General features: G+C 58.8%; 1 protein-coding gene across 4 annotated transcripts in view; it reads right to left on the bottom strand.

The window, feature by feature from the left end:
• Positions 1-20,119, bottom strand: part of ARHGEF10L (Rho guanine nucleotide exchange factor 10 like) — an 84,318-nt gene extending 64,199 nt beyond the window's left edge. For all 4 annotated transcript variants that reach the window (XM_040987981.1, XM_040987980.1, XM_040987983.1 and 1 more), the window contains exons 1-6: positions 20,048-20,119; positions 14,936-15,115; positions 14,208-14,241; positions 5,621-5,712; positions 4,636-4,719; positions 1,585-1,754 (exon numbers count right to left, since the gene is read on the bottom strand). In XM_040987981.1, the coding sequence (XP_040843915.1) occupies positions 1,585-1,754; positions 4,636-4,719; positions 5,621-5,712; positions 14,208-14,241; positions 14,936-15,115; positions 20,048-20,084 (597 nt within the window). In that variant the 5' untranslated portion in view covers positions 20,085-20,119. The remainder of the gene's footprint in view (positions 1-1,584; positions 1,755-4,635; positions 4,720-5,620; positions 5,713-14,207; positions 14,242-14,935; positions 15,116-20,047) is intronic.
• Positions 20,120-23,494: the final 3,375 nt, after the last annotated feature.

Below are 23,494 nucleotides of genomic sequence, written 5' to 3'. Positions count from 1 at the left end.
CCAAGGATGCTAATGCCCTGCAAATCTGTGGGCGCCTCCAGCGGCTCTCCCCCTCCTTTCCAGGTCCAGCAGGAAGGTGAGGGGACATGGAAATGACCATGGGATGGGGACAGGACAGCCTGAGGCTGAGAAATAACAAAGGCTGACATGGGATGCCAGAGCCCATCTGGGTCACTGCGTCCAGAGCAGGGCTGAGACGTGTGGGCCCTGCCCTCACACGGAGGGGCGATCCATGGGCGCTAGGGAGCTCACCTCCCTGACTCAGCAGCATGCCCTGCCCCTGCCGAAGTGCACAGCAGACACAAGCCACTGCCAGCCTCTGCATGGGCTACTCTCCATCCTAGAACAGCTCTGCCACCTTCTCTGGCATCTCAGCTCAGCCCAGACTCACCTCCTCTGGAAGTCACTTGAGGTTAGTCCCGTGAGGACCCCACCCACAGCTGGCCACGCTGGCCCAGGCCAAAGGCATTTCTGCCTTGCTTTTGGACAAAAATGTTCCACATGTGGCTCTCCTGCTGGACCTTAAGGGTTCACAGGGCCTGGCCCACATGACTGCAGCCATGCACTAAGATATAGACTGGAGAATACAGCGTGTCAAAGATGCTTTGCTTGCCGGCTCCTAAGACGTCCAGCCCAATTTCTTCCCCCCTCCCAGCCTGGATGCCCACCCTGGGGAAGCCCAGGGCTTAGAGCGCCCTGCTCTCAACTCCGGGCCAACTGGGGATAGGCTGCCTGAAAACGTGTGGGTACGGCCAGCATCCCTCTCTCAGACAGGAGCCCTCCAACTCCTAAAGGGACAGGAGGCACCAGGAAAGACCTGGAAGGCTGCCCCACCAACCCAGCCCAGCCCAGCCCAGCCCGGCCCGGCCCAGCCTGGCCTCTGCTCCTACCCCCACTTGGCCACCACAGGGTTGGCCTTCTTATCCACCTGTCATTTGAGGAGGAGCTCAAGAGGGACTCTTGTTTGGGCAGAACTTGTAAGGCTCAGCATGGCCAGGTGGCTGCCTTCTGGAAGATTCTAGAAAGGACAATGTGAGTGGAGCAAGGCTACCACTGGACAATCTACCCACCTCTGGGCTTCAGGGACACCTACACCTGCACAGACAGGTGGAGGAGCCCTGGCTCAAACAGGAGCACCAGGACAGCCACATGTGCCGCTGGCCCTCTGGGAAGGCAGCCAGTAGGGCCAGGGAGATGAGCTGACTGGTTCAAGCACCAACTCCAATCAGTGCACTGGGGTACTTGGAGCACAGCGTGGAGAAGGATCCTAAAGCCCAAGCCAGGCCCAGGAAGTCGCATTCCCTTGACCCCCTTGGATAGGGTCTGCCATAGGCCTGGGGCAGAGGGTAGCGCCTATGCCAGGTGCAGACCACGCCCACCCTGGGGCTCAGGACTCTCGCTCCACAGCCCACATGAAAGTTCTCTATTGGGACAACCCGGGTCTTCAGTGCATCTCACCACGCCTTCCTGGGAACCACTGATGGCTGTATGGGTCAGACCTGGTTCTCACCACCCCACGCACCTCCCTCCTCCCCGAGGGGCCTCATTGCCCTGACCACAGCAACAGACCCCCGGCCTCCTCACCTTGGGCTGGAAGGACACTCGGTGTTTGGTGGGTTCTGCCTCAGGCTTGGCCTCCTCCCCTGAGTCCTCACTGTAGCTCTCAAATTCGCTGGAGCTCCAGCCTAGGTCGTCGGCCTCCCGGGACGCCCCGTCCCGCTGCACGTCCTCATACAACAGGCCCCTGTCCGCCCCTGCCGGCCAAGGGACAGGGCAGGTAAGCCAGACCCCTAGGGCCAGGCCAGATCACAGGCCCAACTTCCGACTCCCCGGGGGGAGGAGGGGAAGGGAGGGCTGGTGATGCCCCTAACCCCAGTTGGCCCTGGGGTCCAGCTCTGCTTTCTCAGCTGTCAACAGAAGCAACACCCAGACCTCAACCCCGCCATGGAGTGGGAAAAAGCCCAAGAGCAGTGTCAGAACCGCAACGGCTCAGAAATCACTTCAGATCCTCGCCCTGCGGCCCAGCGCTCTCAGGGCTCCGCCCAGGCCTCCTTGGGGATGAAGACGGAGCTGGTGGCAAACTGGCAGAGATGGGACTATGGCTCCACGGAGGGCTCTGTGTGAGCCCACCACGGTCCAGTAGGGGGCGTACTGGACCCAGAATCCAAGAGCCTGCCCCTTCCCTCCAGAGCCTCCAAGAAACGCCCCGCTCCACCCCGGAAGTGTCCCAGACTAAAACTCTAGGGACAGAGAGCTGGGCTGGAAGGGCATGGCCCACAGAGGGCAGGGTACTCAGGAGGCCCTGCTCAAGGCGGACGTGACCTGCCCACTGGCCCAGGGCTGGAGAGGGGTCAGACAGCAGCCAGACAGTGGAGATGACCAGGCTGCTGTCATCAGGGGAGAGCCTGGGCTTGGGTGAGGCCAGAGACTACGGGCTCGGAGAACCCACACAGCTGGGGAGTCACAGCTGATGGCCAAGTCAGCAAAACACAGGGCAGGAGGGGACCAGGCTGGTGGGGGGCGGGGTGTGCTCAGCAGGAGGCCTAGGCTCCAAGATCAGGAATGAACGTGAAGTTATTTTTAAGCAAAAATAATAGAGCCCAATGTCCCCAGAGATGGGGCAGCTGGCACACAGGCTGTGACCATAGAAGGCTGCGCTGGCCATCCTGTGGCTGCGGTGGACGGCCCCTGGCCAGGGAGCAGAGTGTTCTTGTGGGTACCAGAGGAGAAGCCGTGAACACCTGGGAGGCCCTGCAGGTGGGGCCGAACCCCAGCCACTCCTCCCCATCAGCGTGTTATGTCTCCCAGCAGCCCTGCCGTGGGTGGGGTGCAAGCTGTCACCCCCTCCTGTCAGATGACAAAATGGGGCCCAGGGAAGAGACTGAGCAGACAGCAGGCAGTCTGGGGCTGTGTGTCAAGCTACCTTCTGCTGGGGACCCGGTTGTCCTAGGGTCACCCTGCAGCTCTCTGAGAAATGCCCTCTGCAGGGGAGACGAGTCACAAGCTGTCTGGGCCCCCAAGGGTGTCCCTGCTGCCATGGGCACGGGGACTCTGGTTGGCTGCCACCTACTCAGTTATGTCACGGAACCCACACTACTCCCTGAGGGTGGGGCTGTCATTGCCCCAACTCACAGCGGCCCAGCTGAGGCCCAGCGAGGTGACGCAGCTCTCTGGGTGGCCTCCACCTGCCCAATGACCTACTGGCTTATCTCATGAAACCCACACCCTGAGGGGGGTGTTGTCATTGCTCCAGCTCACAGATGGCCCAGCTGAGGCCTAGCAAGGTGATACAGTTCTCTGGGTGGCCCTCCACAAGGGCTAGTGGGCTTGGGATGATGTGTTAATTGGATGCCCAGAAGCCCAGCCCCTAAAGAAGAGGGAGGGTGGGAGCACGGGCCTGCCCATGTCAGCCCGCCCCCCACTGACAGCTTGTCCCCTTGGCATTCCCACCAAGAGCCATCAGGCCCAGGCAGAGCCACTGCAGAGGCCCTGGAGAGATGTGACAGTACAGCTGTGCCTCCTGCACCTGCCAAGGACCTGAGCCCAGCCCAACCAACGAGGGCCCAGGGGCTGGGGACCATGCTGGTAAATTTGCATAGCAGGCCACCTGCTCTTAACCACCTTGAGACAGGACTGCAAAGACCAGCCACATCCTTCCAGGTTCTGGGGACCTATGTCAGGGCCCCCCCTGACCTCAGGGGGCCCTGGGGCCTTGTCATGTGTCTGTGTGCCTCTCCCATGGGACTGTGCACAGCTCACCAATGGTCAGAGTCAGCCACATCAGCCTAGCAGCCTCAAAGGCAGGGGATGCTTCCCGGAAGGTGGGCAGGCCCTGTGAGGCAGCAGGCAAGACAGGGATGCACTGATGGCTACTCATATCCAACCGTGTGACCTGTGCCTGGGGACGTCCCCTCTCAGATGCAACTGACCCTGCCAACCTCAGCGGGCGACTGGACTCCAGGTACTTCACCTGTCACAAATGCCACCCACGGTCTCCGGGGCCAGGGGACAGGGTGCAGAGAACATGAGTGAGCGGGGCCAGCCCAGCACTGCCCCTAATTCATGTCCGCAGTGAGAACCCAATCCATCCATCACACTGAGACCCGCTGGCCTCAGGAGGTCACAGCTGACCCCGACCCAGCACCCAGCTCCCTCCCATCAGGGTGGCTGGCAGCAGGACCTGGCCCCCACTTTCTTTCCCTAACCCATCCCCCGCCTGCCTGTCCACTGGAGTCCTCAACCCGACTCTCACGCTGTGGCTGCTTCATCCCTCAGCTATAACAACCCACTGTCTTTCCCAGCAGCCTGGGAAGCCCCACGTCCACGGGAGAGGAAGCAAGGCCAGGCCTGGCAGGGTGAAATGGCCTGCCTGGGGACCCACAGCTGGAAGTTGCCCAGCCCAGGCTCCCCAAGCCAGCCCAGCTGGGGCTGGCCACACCCTCGGCCCAGCTCCAGGCTCCTCTTCCTGGAAGATCGCAGTGGCTTTCAAACACAAGACAGAAAGGCAAGCTGGGATGGGCGAGAAGGGGGGGAGGAACCGGAAGGAGAGACGGTCCCCAGTCCCTGCCCTACCACCCCTCCCCTGTGCCCCACCCCCACCCCAGAGAAGCAGAGATGTGTGGGAAGAGGCCATACCAGGCTGATGGGCATCTGGGCTCTCGCAGGGCACGTCGTCATAAATCACATCTTCTTCCAAGGCAGGGAAAGTGAACCGCTCAACTGGGGCTGGAGAGAGCGAGCGCCCGTGGGCTGTGGCGGCCCAGCGGGGACTGCAGCAGCTGGCCGCCCGCCGCGTCCTGGCCACTCCACCGCCCCAGGCTCTCAGGGGATGCCGGTTCCCAGCTTCTCCCCGCCCCCGGCGCCTGCCAGTGACCACAGACCCCCCACCCGCCTGCCTGCCCATCTGGCTACCATGGCAGCTAGTCGGGCACCTGCAGGGAGCACTCCAGCAGCCCTAGCATCTGCACCCCAGCCCCAGGGCAATCACAGTCACCCGGACCCAAGGACTGGTCCCTCCCAGTCTGGACAGAGCTGAGATCTGAGCAGGCAGCCCCTTCTGTCTCCCACTCCTGGACACCCAGGACAACACCCCTCCCCACCCTGTGCTCTAATCCCCTCCCAGGAGCAAAGAGACCCAAAGCCCAACATCTCTCACCCCGCGTGGCTCCCAGCTGCCCTGGAGATCCTGGCTGTGCCCCCTTCACCCCGCAGGGGCAGATCACAGCCTCCCCTGGCCCAGCCAGCCCCTAACAACCCTCTCACCCACACTGAGTCCCTGCTGCTCACATAGGTGCACAGTGCTCTACTGCTCCGCCTGGGATCTCTCTCCCCAACCTGTTGCCTCTTTTGCTGCCCTTAGGCCTGTTCCTGGCACCTGCCCACACACAGAAGTTGCCTGCTCCTGTGTGGTTCTATGCCCAGATGGAACAGCCCAGGGTTACCAGGGTAGCCCCACCACCACCTCCCCAGCCTCCCCAGCCTTTCACACACATGGCTGGCTGGTCCCCAACTCTCCTGGCCCGTCCACCCAGGAGCCTACAGCAGCCCTGGCCCGAAGGATATTCTGAGACACCCTGGCACCTCCCCGGGTGTATGCAACAGCCAAGGTGGGGGCACTTACTGCGACGAGAGCTCTTCCGCTTCCAACTGGAACGCCGGGCCCCAGCGAGAGCTGCATCCACCGCCTCCCCATTGCTCAACACAGCCGGAACCCTGCGGGCCGAGAGAGAATGCCATGAGCCATGGGGTGAGAGCAGGTGCGAAGCCATGCCAGCGGGGAGGCCTATGGCTCAGTTGATCATGGGCAAGGCCTGGCCAGCTACTTGATGGGAGCAGAACCATCAGGTGCGTCCATGGTGACAAGTCCCGCCCACCCTCTGCGACAGAGCCACAGGGGAGCTGTACCACTCTCCCTCCCACATGTATGGGATGGCCAAGATTCCAAGATCCATGCCAGGTGAGAGAAATCTTACCTCCCTACACACACACACACACACACACACACACACACACACACGAGAGCTTGGACCATGAATGGGAAACAATAGAGAGACCTGGCCCACGCCGCCCAATACCATGGGCCCCTGATGTGACAACACAAGGACACTGCATCCCCATGTTGCTTCCATGCAAAACCCATCCAAAACGCATCAGTCCCTGCTTGGGCAGGAGAAGACCACCCTCCACCCCCGTAAGGCACCCACCCAGGGCTCCCCAACAGCCTCCAGGCCACAGAAGCCAAGGAGAAAGCAAGCAGAGGTCACGGGCCGAGGAGCTGCTGCCATGATGGCCACCACCACACGTGATGGCTGGCGTGACAAAGAAATCAATTTCTTGTGTGATTTCACCTTAAGTCAGTTCGTCCTCAATAGCCACTTATCCTGGGTGCTGTCAGTCTCAGTCCCAGCTCACACTAGATGGCTGGAAGCCAGCAGGGCTGCCTGGGGCTCAGAACATGCCCGTTTCAGCGCCAGGGGAAGGCTTTCCAGTGGTGGGCAGTGAGGGTCAAGGGGACAAGCAGCGGGAGAGGGAACCGCCCAGTCCCTCTCTCCAGCAGCTGCTTCCTTGAGCCAACACCTCCCCAACATGGAAACACCATGAAGTTGCCACAATCCACCGCTCCAGCCAGGAGTCACACACACCCAGAGTCACTCCCCATCCCAGCTTCCTGCTCATGCGCACCCTGAAAGGCAGCACGTGATGGCTCAAATACTTGGATCCCTGCCACCCATGTGAAGTGGAGGGAGCTCCAGGCTCTCAGCTTTGGCTAGCCCAGTCCACAGCAGTAGTAAGTATTTGGGGAGTGAACCAGAAGATAAGCTAGTCCTTTTTCTCTTTGCCTCTCAAAATTAATAAAACAATATTCAAATATTTATCTCATGGTCTCAAGAGGTCACCCAGCTGCTTGCCTGCTCAGGCCTCTATGTTTAACAAAGGAAGGAGCAGTTAAGCCTCGCGGTGAAGGTGTCCGTGTCCCCCCCGTAGGGAGGCTTCCCTGCTAGTGCACAGTCTGCAGTGGTCTGAAAGTCTGTGTCTCCCAGAAGGTCCAACTCCTTTCAGAGTTGGGGCCAGAAAACCCTTCATGAGCATCCTTAGGCTCAGGGAGGCTGCCATTTAAACCCCCGGAATTTGGACCCCCAAGACAGGGCAAGCAGCCAGCCTGGCTTCCTGGCCTGGCCTCCCAGACCACAGGGTGGCAAGCAGGGTGCGTGCAGCACACAGAAGGCACTTCACCCACCGCTTCTGCCCAAGCCACCTGGCCAGCAAGAGGCAGAGCTGCAGTTTGAAGAAGAATCCCATCTCGCCGCACAGCTTCGCTCTCAATGCCAGCTTGCTGCACCCAAACCGATGCGGGCACTGCCCAGGAGAGCTGGAGAGGAGTGAAGCTGGGGCAGGAGCGTGTGAGCCAATGCTCAGCTCTAGGTAGGACCCCATGTCCACCTGCTCCCAGCTGCTGTCAGCACAAGCCACGTTCCCCACCCAGCTAGGAAGCCTAACTCCCTCACTGTGAGCAAACACTCCTTCTGGGTCCTCCTCCAAGGCTCCAGATAATGAAATAGCCATAAATTCACTAAGAGGCCAATTATCTCAGTCTTATCTGGGCTGCCGGCTGCCACTGCCTCTCAGCTTACACCCAGCTAAGATTACGCCCAGGCCTACCAGGTGAGGTGGAGCAGAGACAGAGGTAAAGAGGCCTTCTTTAATATGCCTCCAACCTCCCCCCAAGCCCACCCCCCATGCTCGCTCGCTGGGGGCCAGTCAGGGTCAAGTTCACTTGCTCTGTATCTGTGCCCTCCCCTACCCTCCTGCAAAAGCTCCCAGATGCCCCCAGGCCCCACCTCCTCTCTCTGCAAGAAGCCAGGGAAGAGGACAGCAGGGACCCGCTCCCTCCTGCAGCCCCCACACACAGCTGGCACTCAGTGATGGCCATGCAGCCCATTTTAAAGACTGGTAGCTTAAAAGTGCCTCGTCCTGCTCCTTATGGCTGCTGATGAGCCCCGGGGTCTCAGGGAGTCCCTGTGGCCACAGAAGCCCACAAGGTCCCTTCCAGTGTGGGGGGCAGTTCAGAAAGACCCCAAACCCAGAAAGATCTAAGGATGTCACACATAGTGCATGCTAAGACAAGGCATGACAAGTGTGATCCCGCTTTCCTGGGTGGAAAGGACAGGACCAGCACCTGCCTCGTGCAGCCTCAAGTGAAGCCCACGGGTGGCCTCTGGAGGCTGGGGGCAGAAGGCACTCAACAGGGCATCAATGCCCCACCACACAAACCTGAGCACCCCAAAAGAAACACGAGAGCACCAAGCTCCGGGCGAGCCTGCTGCCAGCTTTCTTGATGGCCCTGGCTGCATTCTGGTTGGCATGACATGGCAAAGCCAAGAGGGCCATACAGATGCCCTGGTCTGAAGATTGGCAGCCAGGGGCCCATCACTCACCTAGCAACTCCACCCCCTGGGTCTGGAGAGGGGTACACACTGGAGAGGGGTGCTGCCAAAGCTCCCAGAAGCTCCAATGTGTGGCTATAGAGCCAGGCCTGCAGGCTCGAGGGCTGAAGAAGCTGGCCCCCCAGAAATCCCCTAGCTGTGTGTTAGGACAAGCCACTTCCCAGAGCTTCAAACTGCGTTCATTCAGAATCAGGTGAATTATCGCTTCTACTTCCTGTTGTGAGGACTGAATGCAAAACACAGGTAAATCACTTGGCATACCCTGTGCCTTGGTTTCTGCATCTGTAAAATGGGCACGATAGCCACCCCTGAGGGTGCCAATCAGGAGCAGACCAAAGGTGACACCGGGGCTGGCACCAAGTCAGTCCTCACCTGCTCGGCCTCCCTTCCCCGCTCCTCCTCCAAGAGCAGGGTCCCTAATGGCTGACACCCAAGACACTGTCCCCACTGGGCAGCCAGTGCCAAGGCCACAAAGGAAGCCTTTCACAACTGCTGGTGTGTGGCGTGTGCGTCTCCTCTCCCTGGCAGCCGGGGTGCCCTGGGCAGCACAGACTGTGAGGGCTCTATATCCCCAGCAGTAACTGACGGAGGGCCCTGGGGAACACTCAGGTAGGATGTAGGCCCCTGTGAGAGAAAGCTATTAGCTAAAAAGCATCAATTAGTACACCACACATCAGCCTGTGTGTTAAAGCCAGGACTCCATTAATAACCTAAGGACACTTGTATCTGTGCATAGCAGAGAGGCTGAAATGCATATCTCCTGGACTGTCTATTTTACAATGAACATACACGACTTCTACCATCGAAGGTAAGCGGCCAGCAGGAAGGGAGAGAAAAGAACGTCTTCAGCCCGGCTGAGCGGTGTCAGGGCGCCTTCGTGCCCTGCAGGCTGCCCTGGGCAAGTTTATGAGCTATGGAGAGGACAAGTACAGGTGGCAGCAGCTCCCCGACCAGGCCACGTCTCACACCTGTGCCAGGAGGCAGCGCCCAGCACAATGCCTCCTCTAGGCAGGGCCCCAGGGATGGAAATGAATGAGGTTGAATCCTGTTGCCATGGGGACCCAAGGACTGCACCCCAGATCCTTCCAGAGGGCTTAGATGTACCAGGACAGGTGCACCACAGTGCCCACAGGAGCCTGTGGGGAAGCGGCTGCGAGGCTTTTAGACCAGGGCCTCCAAGGACCTGAGGTCCCAAGGCCACGGCTGTGATACAGACCCTGAGAATGCTCTAATAAGGGAGAGATGGATTTTCCTAACTAGGGGCCAGCAAGGGGCTGGAGGTCTGTTTGTTTAAAGATTCATTTATTCACTTGAAAGAGAGAGAGCTTCCATCTATTGGTTCACTCTCTAATGGTCTCAACATTAGAGATTGCTCTGGTGGAAGACAGGAGCCTGGAACTCCACCTGGATCTCCCACGTGGGTACAAGGACTTGGACCATCTTCCGCTGCCTTCCCAGTGCATCGGCAGGGAGGTGGATCGTAAGTGAAGAGGCCAGGAGGTTAACTGACACTCCAACCAGGGATGCTGGTACTGCAGGCAGCAGCGGAGCTCACTGCACCAGGTCAGCCCCTGGAGAGGACTTTAACAGAAAGAGGGGTCTGGCCCCCACAAACCCTCTATGAGGGGCTGGATCCACCAACAGAGGGCCAACTTTTGCTAGGCCTTGGCCCCATGTGGACACGGACCCTGCAGGATGGGACACAGGAAACTCAAAGGTTCCAGGTTTGTGAACCAGCAGGTGTGAGAAGTCCAGGCTCCCAAGCAAATCCAGATGAAGCCTGCAGCCATCTGGAAACCTGGAGAATTTTCTCCAATAGCTGGGGGTACTCCAAGCCTGTTAACCTGCCCCCCCCCCCCCGCACAACCACCAGCAGCAGCCTCCCTGTGGGGCACACCCAGACACCACCAGACCACGGTCACACTGCAAGTAGGCCTTCCAGCACCCGCTTTAAACCCCGCTTCACTCAGCCCAGCCTCCTCTTGGCCCGACCCATCCAGCTCTTGTCTGCCCTTTCCCAGGAGACAGGTGTTCTGGGTCTGTCAGGAATCCAACTGCCTCCTCCTTGCCCATTCTCCAGCTCCAGGCCCAGGTGAGCACCTCCAGCCAGAGTGCGGGCAGCACCAACTTGGTAATCCCCAGAAGGGGACATAAGGAATCCGTAGGGAGGCCATCAAGAGTCCCCAAGGCCAGGGTCAAAGCCTGCCACAAGCCTGCCCCACTGGCCAATACTGCTGCCCTGGGTCTAGGGAGACCACAGAGGCAAAACTGGACAAGCAAAAGTCTCGACGACCACAGAGGCTGCCAAATCTGCAGGGCTGCTGCACTCAGATGGGAGAGCTACGCGCCAGAAACCACAAACAAGCCAGGAAACAGGGCCCCTCAGGGTACTGCGCTTCTAACCTGGGGTCTCCCAGCCAGAGCTCAGATCATCCCGAGTGCCAGGGCTGTGACATCCAGACTGAAGGCAAAGCCTACAGGCTTCCAGGGTGGCACTGGGAGGAGCCACACCTGATCCTGAGGTCCTGAGACACCTTAGCCACCCATCTGTGACATCCCCAGGACTCCTAAAGGTTCAAGCACTGCAGTGACCGACAGGTCCACACTGGTCCACACTCCCAGATCTCCACTGGGAGGGGTGGCTGGGGGCGCCGCCCTTTATCCAACTTCAAGGAGTTTCATTGAATTATATACTTGGCAGTGCCCAGGCATCCCAGCTGGGAGTTCTGGGACATTCCTCCAACTGCTTGGAGACCACTCTTCCAAGAACATGGAGATGCTCTCTTAGCAGACACAGTTCTAACCCCAATAAGCACAGGAACACAAGAACAGCGTCCATGGAGCCAGCTACACACCTCCCTCCATGAACCAAAGGAGTCAGGGAGCGCTGAGGCCAACTCCTGGCCTCCAAGTCTGAGGGTCTTGGTTCTGATCCCTGCTCTGAATGCCCTGTAGCATCTACATGCATCCTCGGGCACCCCTTGCTTTGCTGAGCCTCCACTGCCCCAACTTTATAATGGGCAACAACAGGGTCTACTTCCTAGCTATGGGTGGAGTCAAGCACACAACTCAGAAGTAGGCAGACAGGCTGGCCCTGTCCCACGGTCAGCAGGGTGTGCCCCCAGCTCCGGGACAGCCATGGTAGATATCTCAGAGCAGCTAGCAGGTGCCAGCCACACACCAGCCACACTGAGCCCAGGGTCTGTGTCCACGCACCTACTCTTCACAACGCCTGGCAAGACACATTGCCCGTTGCTTGGATTAAGAAAGCAAAGGTTGAGAGCTGAAAGCGACAAGCCGTGACACCAGTTCCACGCAGCCCTGAGCTCCCAGGCCCTGGAAGAGCCTCACTCATGCAGGACTTGCTTCTGCATGCAGCTGTGAAGCAAGGATCAGAGCCCAGCCCTGCCTCCTTTCCTCTGCAGCTCTGCGTGTGTGTGTCGGGGGGGGGGGGGGGGGAGGAGGTCTCGGGGGATTGAGTGACCGGAAGGGAGGGAGGGAAGGAGGTCATCTTCAGCTCTGCCAACCTGAGCAGTTACCCGGTGCTACAGGACAGCAGGTGGACAGTGCCCAGGCCTCTTGCGATCTCCAGCAGAGGATGTGGAGGAAAAGCAGGAGGCAGAATCGCCACCATTTTGAGCCTTGTGTTCACAAAGCAGCATGTGCTGAGTAACCACCATTCTGGAAATTTTTTTAAATTATTTTCCCCCTTTGGATAACAAGCAAGAGGAAAGTGATCTGGATGACTCTTCACCCAGAGACCCCGAAGCACAAACCCACCATCCAGGGAAGCTCCCAGAACTTTGATGCACAGAGAGCCAGAAAGGAAGCTGGGCATAGTGCAGACAGCACTGGACAGGAAGTGAGGAGGCGGCCTGCAACTCACTGTACCCCCCTCTGCCACATTCCCAGGCCTTCTAGGTCTCTCTCAGGTCAGCGCTCAATAGGGGACGAGTCTCCCAGAAACAGCGTCCAGTATGACAGGGAAAGTGATGGCTGGCCCCCAGCAAGCCAAGCCCAACTGAGCGCCCAAGGCACTGGGCACAGACACTCTGTCCGCCCCAGCCCACTGAGCAGCTGGAAGCGGCAGATCAGTAGGAGGGGTAGACATGCCAGGTGCTCTCTCCCCCAGCCAGCCTCAGCTATGCCTCCCACCTCCCAGGTGGGGACCCTGAGACTCAGAGAGGCTCCCAGGCAGCCCGAAGCCACAAAGGGCCGAGAGGGGATTAGCATCCTGGGGCAAAAGCCCTGCGGGGAGAGGAACCTGGGGGGCTTCAGGCTGAGCTGAGAACAGGCAGTGGAAAGTCGAGAAGCAGGCAGAGCGCTGCCTGGAAAGCCCAGCCTAGCCTGCACTATCCTAACCAGCCCATCCGCATGATGAAAAGACACCGCAACGCACACCAGCGTCCCGGAGGGTCACTGGGGCTCAGCGTGGCGCCAGCCTGACTTGTAATCTGGCTGCAGACTCACTCTGGAAGACTCAGCAGCCAGGTCCCCAGGACAGAGCCAGCAGCTGGGCCACAGGGCATGGAGACAGAGCCAGCAGTGCCCCACTGCAGTGCTCCCCACTCCAAGCTCAGGGGACCTGGAACTTCCAGGGATACACCTGCTCATGGCCCCCACCCCCAGCTTCCTCTCTCTCTCTCTCTCTCTCTCTCTCTCTCTCTCTCTCTCTCTCTCTCCCTCACTCTTTCTTTCTCTCTCTCTCTCCCTCGCCCTGTGCCTTTAAAATAGATCAGTTAAAAACAAATACATAAACACGTCTCTTCAAGGAAGAAATTGCTTGACTCTCCCAGCCATCACTGTCCTGGAGCCCCAGGGACAACCTGACCTCCAGCTGTGGGCAGCGCCCAGGTCCCTAATCAAGGGGAGGCTGGCCCCTAATTCTGGCCTTAATTAGTAATTACCTTGTGGCTGCAGGGCCTGCGATTTGCATCTCTGAGGCCTCCTGTCAGGTGACAGCTGCTCAGCTTAGCCCTGGAAGACCCGGGGAGGCTCAGACACTCTGTCCACCCCTGCCCCCACCAGGAACCTAGCCATCCACTTAGGAACTAAACCTACCGCTTAGGGAGGCTGTGAGCACCCAGGCCCTTCCCTTGGTGAAGAACACAGAGGAAGTGTGATCCAAAGTAATTGGCTTGAAGTGGGAATGCTGGCTCAAGTCCAGGTTCCCCCGCTTCCAACAGGGCTTCCTGCTAACAGACACCCAGGGAAGTAGCAAGAAGTTCAAGTTCCCTGCACAGTAAATCCAGGCTCCTGACTGCAGTCCGGCTCAGCCCGACAGTTGGAGGGTGAGCCAATGGGTGAAAAATCTCTGCACCTGTGGTGGGATTAGGCTGCCCCGTTGCTGACTCCAGAGAAAGGATGGAGAGTACACGCAGACGCACGTGAAAGATAGCTGGCTCCTCTAACCCGGCACAAGAGACCATGGCAACCCCAGACAGGACTCAGCTCAGGGCAGCCCAGCCGTGGTGGCACCTGCAGCTGCTGAGTCACGTCCAAGGCCACAGAGACAGGCGGGTAGCTAGGGGCAGGGCTTGGGCAAAGCAAGGCAGGAATACCAGGGGCACGGGGGTTGGAGGGACATGGAGGGCAGGGGGTGGACTGTGGAGGCAGGGGTTCAGGACTAGCCTCTTCCCCTTGGCCAACGGGTCTTCTTGTCCTTAGCTCCAGACCCATTTTGGGGCACTTCCACCAGGCCCCAACACCCGCTGTCCCTGTAGGGGCACTCATAGCCCCAGAGCAGGAATGCAGATTACTTACTGTGTCTGGGACGGTAGAGCAGCTAGGACTGGCTCTGTGGGAGAAGCACAGAGGAAGGGCCTGTGAGGCAGGAGGCTGGCCTGCGGTGTCCCCCGCTGGGAGGGCCCCTAGCCAGCTGGGTGCCTGCTGTGTCCCCGCCTCCCTGCCCCCAGCCAGGGCTCTGTGATGAAGCCCCAGCAACCTGTCTTACCAGTGCGGCCTGCCCCCACCCCCACGGTCCTGGTCCCAACCAGAATCAGGGCCCCACCTGCTTTGCTCTCCGGGGAAGCTGCTGGCCCAGAGCCCGCAGGAAGTTCCGGCTGGTCGGGTCCCCAGGCTCTCCTGGGGGCAGCTAAGAGCCCAGCAGCCAGCAGCTTTCCAGGGCCCGGGCTCCCCGGCAGCGGACTCGAGGGGGTCCTTGGGGATTCTCTCTGGAGCCTAGGCTGCCACCGCTGCTCCCAGGGAAGGTGTCAGAGACACAGCAGCAGCAGCTCAGGGCAGCCACTGCCTCCCCTAGCACAGCCCAGCAAGCAGGCAGCCAGAGGGCCCCAGATGTCCCAGGAATGCTAGGAATCCCCACTTCCCAAGGGAAGCCTGGAATGCCGCCGCTGCTTCCCAACTGCCACTTCCCAACCGGCTTCACGTCCGGCTTCCTGGGGACAGTAGGAAGCCACCAGGCATCCCTGGGAGCCCAAGCTTCCAGCTCTCCGGCAGTCCCAGGGCGGTTAGAGAGGGAGAGGGTCCCTTACCAGTGAGGGGGGTGGAATCGAAGTGAATCAGCGGCTGGTCCACATCTTCCTGGGGAGCAAGGCTGGCGACGCCCGTGCCAGGGCCCTCTTCCTCATCACTGTCATCAAACTCAAAGGCCTCTCCTGGGTCGTCCTCCGCCTCAGAAGAAGGGCCAGGGGCTCCGGGAAGTGGCGGTTCTCCTGCAAGAGAGGAGGAGTCAGCCAGGCGCCAGGGTCTCTGCAGGTGGGTAGGCCAAGGGTGGGCACAGGGTAGGGGGCACTGAGTCCCCACAGACACTCACTCAAGCCAGCGTGGGTCAAAGCAAAGGCCAGGTGGCCCTGCAGCATCTTTGAGGTCTCCTGGGGGAGAGGGGTGTGGCTGACCTGTGGCACAGGGGTTAAGCCCAGCAGAGGAGCCAGCCAGGTGTCCAGGATCCTGTATTGGAGGGCAGGCCTCATCTTCCCAGCTCCCTACTGATGGGCCTGGGAAGGCAGTGGAAGAAGGACCCTCCCTGCACCCACGTGGGAGACCTGGAAGAAGATGTGGCCTGGCCCAGACCTGGCTGTTGTGGCCATTTGGAGACAGAACCAGCAGAAAGAAAATTCTCAGCCCGGTGCTGTGGCCTAGCAGCTAAAGTCCTCGCCTTGAACGCAGTGAGATTTCATGCAGGCGCCGGTTCTAACCCCAGCAGCCCAGCTTCCCACCCAGCTCTCTGCTTGTGGCCTGGGAAAGCAGTCAAGGACAGCCCAAAGCCTTGGGACCCTGCACCTGTGTGGGAGACCCAGAAGAGCTGCTGGCTCCCAGCTTCAAATAGGTGCAGCACCGGCCGTCGTGCTCACTTGGGAAGTGAATCATCGGACAGAAGATATTTCTCTCTGTCTCTCCTCCTCTATATATAAATCTGACTTTGCAATAAAAAGAATTCTTAAAAAAAAAAGAAAGAAAATTCTCTTTCTCCCCTCTGTCACTCTGCTTTTCAAATAAATACATAAATAACAGTTTTAATTTAATTATTTCTATTGGAAAGACAGAAACAGAGAGGACAGACAAAGATCTTCTGTTGGGCCCGGCGCGGTGGCGCAAGTGGTTAAGGTCCTTGCCTTGCACGCCCGGGATCCAATATGGGTGCCGGTTCTATCCCAGCAGCCCTGCTTCCCAACCAGCTCCCTGCCTGTGGCCCGGGAAAGCAGTCGAAGACAGCCCAAAACTTTGGGAACCTGCACCCGCGTGGGAGACCCAGAAGAGGCTCCTGGCTTCGGATCAGCATAGTATCGGCCGTTTGCGCTCACTTGGGGAGTGAATCATCGGACGGAAGATCTTCCTCTCTGTCTCTCCTCTCTGTATATCCGCCTTTCCAATAAAAAAATAATAAAAATAAATCTTTAAAAAAAAAAAGATCTTCTGTCCACCAGTTCACTCCCCAAATGGCCACGATGGCCAGAGCTGAGCCGATCTGAAGCCAGGAGCCAGGATTCTGCTGGGTCTCCCACCCAGGTGCAGGGTCCCAAGTTTAGGGCCATCCCCAACTGCTTTCCTAGCCCACAAGCAGGGAGCTGGACGGGAAGTGGAGCATCCAGGACATGAACAGACACCAATATGAGATCCCAGCATTTGCAGGCTGAAGATTAGCCAATTGTGAGCCATCATGCTAGGCCAATCCTTTTTTCTTTTTTTTTTTCCAAGTAGGTTCAGGGTTGGATAGGGCTTTAAGCAACTGGCAGCCAAAGGAGCAGAGGACATAAGCTCCTATGGGGAGAACAACCCAAGTCTTTCCTCTGCTTTTCAAAGATATCTTTAATTTTTTATTTGAAATGCAGAGCAAGGGCGTGGGGAAAGACAGAGAAAGAGAGACAGCGAGGTGGAGATGGGTGTTTTCCAAACACCCACAACAACCAAGCACCCCATCGAGGTCTCCCACATGGGTGACAGGGCCCCCAGCCCAGGAGCCACCACCTGCTGCTTTCCTAGGCGCAGTTACAGGGAGCTGAGCGGGAAGCAGTCTGGAATGAAGTGGCACTCGGATATGGGATGTAGGCAATGAAGGCGGCAGCTTAACCTGTGATGCCACACGCTGGCCATAAGAGGGCTCTCTAAAGATGGTTCCTTCCTGGGGATCCATGTCTTCCTGTTCCCCTCCTGCTCCTTCCAGCCCAGGGGGCCTTCCTGACCACTTTGTACAGTAGATCCTATCTCCCCATCTCTGTCTTCTGCCCTCCTCATCACCTGAGCTGCACTGGTGTACTCCCCACTACCCCCAATCCCAGGCTCCCTAAAGAGCCACAGATCTGTCCCAGTCCCAGGCTGCTCCCCACTGCAGGCCAGGGGCTCCTGCAGCTGTGACAACCACGAAGGTCTCCAGTCAGTGCCACGTGTCCTCCTGGGTGGCAAGATCACCTCTAGCCAAGAAGCACGGGTCGGGTGTCACCTGAGCACAACGCCCAGAGACAGGCTGTAACAACCACACCGGCCCTCCTTCCGGTCTCACCCGCGCTGTGACAATGACAAACAATGACACCTGCTCTCCCTCCAACCTCACCCACCTTCACACTCCAGAGGCCAAAGTCCACACCTGCAGCCCCAGCTCTGGCCACAGCAGGTGCTTCAGACACTCTAGACAAGGGACAGGAATAGGTGGACAGAGGGATGGAAAGAAGGGAGGGAGGGGCCAGCAAAAGGACAGAACCACATCTGACTCCGACCATCTCGCTGACCAGCAAAACCCCATCACCCTGCACAAGGGCCAGGAGGCCCCCAGAGCAGCACAGTGATAACAAGGTGACATGGTTCACGTGCAGCCACACAGGCAGGATGGGGGCTCGAGCCCTGGGACATTGTGCCCCATGCTGACAAAGTCATGTCAAAGGCTTGTGTTTTTAAAAGTCTGGAACGTACTGGGATGAATGATTGGCAAAGTCCCAGCCTGGCGTTTTCAGGGTAGGAGATACAAGCCTAGCCTGACTTACACGGTCTGTAAGTACCTCTGGGCCTTGCCTAGCTGAATCTGCTGGGCAGAGGGTGAGGGTTCCCCTTTAACACGTAGGGTCAGTCACCTGGGTTCAACTCAGACCCGGCTCTCTCATGTGCTCTCTGTGCAAGTGCCGAGGGATTGGGCCCCTCTAAGCTGGGGTTCCCCGACTTCCAGGGCTGCTGGGAGGGTGTTGGGAGGGGACCACAGGCAGCACGCTCTGGCTCAGGCACGTCCACACTCAGTGCTGGGTGTTCCTAAGGTGACGAGGCTACACACGGTCACTGTCCCTGTTACAGCATCATTATTAGAATTCCATCACTGGTCTTATTATCATCATAATAACATAATGCTAATTGCTGTTATTACTACAGCCTTGTCACAGCCCAGTCCCTGCCCCAGGTGACATGGGCAGTCCTGCTCACTGGCCACCGCGGGCTGTGTGCAGGAACTCGAGTCACCTTCCCTGTACCTCCCACCTTTCAGAGTACTAACAGTGTCGGCAACCCCATCAACAATCACCCACATACCCAGGGCATAGCCCCCCACAGACTCTGGGTCCCTCACTGCCGCACGAGGGACACACTGCTAGGAGGGGAAGCCCCCAGCTCACCGGGACTACAAAGGGCTCTGACAAGAAGTTGCCCTAGAACAGCCCGGAAGAATGAGAAAAAGCCTGGCAGGTGCGGCTGGGGCTCCAAGTTCCAGGCTGGGCAGCTGCAAGGGCGGGGGATGAGCAGCCGGGGGAGGGGAGCCCGGCAGGCAGGAAGGTCAAAGGATGGTGGACAAGGTGCTCAGTGTGCTTCGGCGTAGGGAAGTGGTTCTCTTTTGGGAGTTACAACTTTTATTTGTAAGGTAACAGGGACTTCTCAAAGCATCAGAACACGGCAAAGAGCCAGGTCTTGAGTGCGAGCAGGGGACAGTGGTCACATTACTCAGGGCTGAAGGACAGGTTCCAGACATCCATAGGTGTCTCTCTTCGTGAGTAGGAGAAGGGCAGTGTGGCCCTGCAGCAGAGGCCCCAGGAGATGCACTTGTCCCCTCTCTCCAAGTCATGGAGCACAGTCCCTCATCCAAGGGCAAATCAGGCCACCCAATGTGGGAAAATGGGGAGCTGAACTGAGCCTTTCCCAACACTGGGCCAAGTGGCTTGACGGGAGCTGGTCACGCGTTCCTCAGGAACACGGCCAGTCCTCAGGAGAACCAATCCAAGCAGGCCCTAGAGGTGGGGACCCAATCGGGAGTGCCACCCATCCCTCTCCCCTTCTTCTCCCACTGCTCCCCCGGCCCCACCCTCAAAGCAGGTGTACCTGCTGCACTGGGCCTGCCCTGCTTTGAGAAAGCTGAGATTCAGAGCTTGGAACCAGTCTGTCATCCAGCCCTACCCAGGGGTTGTCTTGGGCCCTGCCCAGGGGCTGAGGCATGGCGTACAGTCTGTCCCACCAACATGCTGTAGAGCTGATAGCTCCCATCCCTGAGTGATCAATGGCCACACACCCAGGCCTTGCACCAGCACAGCCCAGGGAGGCATCGCCACCCCCAAGCTTATCAATCACGAAACCGAGTCACCTAACCACGCTGGTTAAGTAAGCAGCAGGATCGCGGCGTGGGCTCAGATGGGGCCAGAGACAAAAGCCCCGACTCATGACGATGACACCCTCCTGCCTTCCCCACAACAGCAGAACAGGAAGCAAGGGCCTGGCAGGTGAACAGGCCTCAGGCCCAGCCCAGTCCCTGTGGGGCGGGGCCTGGGTTTCACCCGCAGTGTCCTGGGCCCCCACCACTGGGGCTGCCAAACAAAATACAGGACCCAGCATTGAATTTCAGATAAACCGCCAGGCGTTGGGAGAAGTGTGTGCTTTGTCCTTAGTTTTTGGCCTGACTCTGACAACCCCACCACCGCCAGATGAGCTCAGATTGCCCCAGTGTTCTGCAGGGGACAAGAGACAGGTCAAGAATTAACTCCGCCCCATGGAAGAGCTTACCCCAGCTGGCTGGTCAGGGGGAAGTCATTTCCATTTTGCGGACCTAAGGTCAAGGGGTGGGCACAGGCTTATCCCCCAGCACAGCCGGACCCCACACCCGGGGCAGCCGACTCTGCTACCTATGCCAACCCCCCAGAACCCACGATGCCCCTGGTGAGGAGGGCCGGGCCCCCAGTACATACCTACAGCAGGCTGTGGAGGAGGAGTGGAGGAAGCCATCAGACGCAGTCCAGCTCAGCCCAGCACCGTCCCGGCCGCTCGCCTGCAAAATGACAGCCAGAGTGCCATTAGCTGGAGCTTGAAGCTGCAGTCTTGAGGAGGGGGTGGGGTACAGAGGGGGACCCCCAAGCTCACAACCTGTATGCTCCGGCCCAAGCACCTTCCTGCCGGCTCCAACTCCAGGGCTCGGGGCAGCCCCAGAAATGGCCCAGCCTTCACCCGGAGTAATCATTAACTCGGAGGGAAGCCAGCAGGTGCATGGCCAGAACCCTGTCTTCCCAGAAACCCCTGCAGTCACAGATCTACCTTCTGCCCAGAGCTACTGTCTCGCCTTTCCCACCTGGGCTCCCCGGTGAGGCTGCAGGCCTAGAGCCGGGATCCCTGCTGTCACAGATGGGGCTGGACACTCCCTCCTCTGGCTGCCCAGTTGCTGCAACCTCCCTCTCGGGTCTGGCCGGCCACCCTCTCCGCTCCATTCCCTGGCCCCTCTGAAGGCCATTCTCTTTTTGGCTCTCCCTGTTCTGACCGAGAGGACTGGCCAGCTGGCAACAGGCCACCCTGGCCTTGGCACATGAGTATGACGAAGGAAAGGGCTGGAAGAGGCAGACAGGCAGCCAGGGCTCAGGGCATAATCCCACCACCCATGGCTGTAGTGACTTCCTCCTGGGCCCCAGGCCTGGCACTATCCAGCAGGACACATGTGACCAGAAGCCCTCAGAGGGCCCTAGACTTTACCATGCCTGATGTCCTCAGCCAGGCAGTGAGACAAATCCCCCAGGCTCCCGGCGACTCTGAGGAGGGGCTCTGTGTCGTTTCCCAGCGGCTGGAAGGTCCGAGGTCTCCCACGTGATCGCTCCTGGGCTCCCTGGCCGAGCAGACCACATGGGGCGCCTGGGACGTTCCAGACCTTATTCCAGGCTTATGACAAATGTGAGCACATGACTCCAAATTGCACTCGTGAAACACACAATACGGAGTGGGTAAGCAACTTGTGCCCACGTTCACCCCCTAGGAAGTGTCAGGGCTGCAAGGGAAACCTTGTGGCTTCAAGGAGTGTGCGCCCCAAGCAGCCACCAAGCTCCAGGGCCCCCTCAAATATAAACAGGGAGAGTATCCAGTCTGGTGGTTAAGATGCTCGAATCCCAGGTTAGAGAATTCTCGTCCACAGGCCTGGGGCTCAGGCTACGCTCCTCCTGTCCCCAGGTAGCGTCGCACCTGCTGTTCTCTGCTTCTCACTCACTGATCAAGCACAGACGCAAGAAGAGGCTTCAAAAAACCTCAGCGGGGGCAGCCATTGAGCCGCCACCTGTGACCCCAGCATCCCCTACCAAAGCGTCAGTTTGAGTCCCAGCAGCTCTGTTTCTGTTTCAGCTTCTGCTAACGCGCCCAGAAAGGTGACACGGGATGGTCTAGTAGTCACTGGGGCCTCTACCAGTCCTGGACAGGGTTCCTGGCTCCTGGCTTCCGGGGCTGGTGGCGGGGAGGGGGGGCGGAGGGAGGGATGGGGAGCTTTCCAACTTTAAAAGCAGTTCAGGGAGAATGTGTATTATGAAGAGAACTGCCCATGTCCAATGCAACCGCTCAATTGGCTAATCCTCCCCTTTCAAGCACCAGCATCCCATATGGGTGCTGGTTCATGTACCAGTTGCTGTACTTCTCTTCCAGCTTCCTGCTATGGCCTGGGAAAGCAGGGAGATGGCCCAAACGCCTTGGAACCCTGAACCCGTGTGGGAGACCTGGAAGAAGCTCCTGGCTTCAGTTCAGCTCAGCTCCAGGGAGACAGAGAACTCTCTGTCTTTCCTCTCTGTAAATGTGCCTTTCCAATAAAAATAAATCTTTAAGAAAAAAAACTGCCCATAAATATCAAAATATTTTGCACTAAGACAATCTTATAATTCCACTTTTCCAGGGACTTTCTGGGGTCCCGTGGGACATTAGATGCCACCAAGAACTGTTGGATGGGTTCTGGATGCCAGACCTGGCCAGAGTTCCCACCACTCATTGAGCAGGGACAGCGTGAGGTCCCACGTCACAGCTGTCTCATGACAGGCCAGCCTGACTCCGCCAGAAGCCCTGCGTGGCCTGAGGTCGCAACATGGACATGTCCGCAAAATGGACAACAACCCCAAGCTTCACCTACCCAGTGTTACCACCCCACACTCAGGGTTTGTATGTAACTAAATCCCCACAGTGTCTTAGGGACGGCTCCAAGGCCATAGAACCACTGCCTCTAGGGTTCTGGGTAGAGGCTCGGGGCAGTAGGGAGCTGTGAGAGGAAGAGAGGACCAGGGTGGGAGCTCCCTGCAAGGGGACACAGCGTTGAATCAGCTCCTGGAAGAGCAGGGCCCATCTCTGCTCCTCGCCCACCAGGGGTGGGGCCAAAAGGCCCCCAGGGTGGGGGATGGAGATGGCTCTAACTTCCTTTCCCCTCTGCAAGCCAAGAGTGCTACAGGCCCGGCTGAAACTCAATGGACAGGCCTGGGACAATGGAGGCTTTGTCCCAGGCCCACTGCAATGCCCGCCCTGCCAGCTCCCTGACCTCCCAGACGGGGTGGGCTAGCCCTGGTCAATGATCTGGGAGTGAGGAGCAGCCTGGCCCCCAGGAGGCCTCTGTGGGAAGGAAATGCCCCTGGCCAACCAGCCAAGACCTCTGGGGCTGTTGCCTGGGAGACCAGAGTCAGCCAGCAGAAGCTGCCGGACCCAGCGGGCAGCAACTCCGCCTTCCAGCCCCTTGAGCCCTTTAACCCTTTATTCACGGTGATCCAGGCAGAACAAAGAAGTTAAGTGAAGTGCAGGTAAAACTGTCCCACCTCACATCCCCAAGGGGCTCTAGACTTTGGCCACATCCTACGTGGTCTGTGCACTGCACCTGGCAGGAGGCCTGGACTTTGCTGGCCCTCCAGCCACCAGAGCCTCACCTCCACGTTGGAAACGCGGGGAAACGGAGGCAGCAGGTGCAAAACCGAGGGCTGAATGTCCACACCCTCCATAGTCAGCAAGGACAGGTGGAAACAGGGAGACAAGATCTGAACCTGACCGCTCTGCGGGTAAAAGAAGGGCAGGGAGGCAGAGAGAGAGCTGCGTGCTTGGGACCCCAGCACCAAGGGGTCCCAAGTCACACTGGCAATAGGGTGGGGCCAAGGGAGGAGCCAGAATCTCTCCTCCTCCACCGGAACTTAGCCAAAGCCCAGAGCACACCAACCCCCACCCCCGCCCCCAACAGCCAGGAGCAGGAAGGTCCTGAGCCAGACCAAGTCACATCTGTGACTTCCGTGGGTCAAGCTCATGGTGATCTCATGGCCGGCCAGCCAGCCAGCCCCCGCCTGATGCTGGGGACAGAGAGGGTCCCATGGTCCTGCCCTCAGGCAGTTCCTATCCATGGTGGGGATGCCTCACCCGGCCATGGATGG

The sequence above is a fragment of the Ochotona curzoniae genome, unplaced genomic scaffold (assembly GCF_017591425.1).
Source record: "Ochotona curzoniae isolate NIBS_2020 unplaced genomic scaffold, NIBS_Ocur_1.0 contig_4792, whole genome shotgun sequence".
NCBI lineage: Eukaryota > Metazoa > Chordata > Mammalia > Lagomorpha > Ochotonidae > Ochotona > Ochotona curzoniae.
The sequence above is the reverse complement of the archived record's forward strand: the minus strand, read 5'-3'. Positions and strand labels throughout refer to the sequence as shown.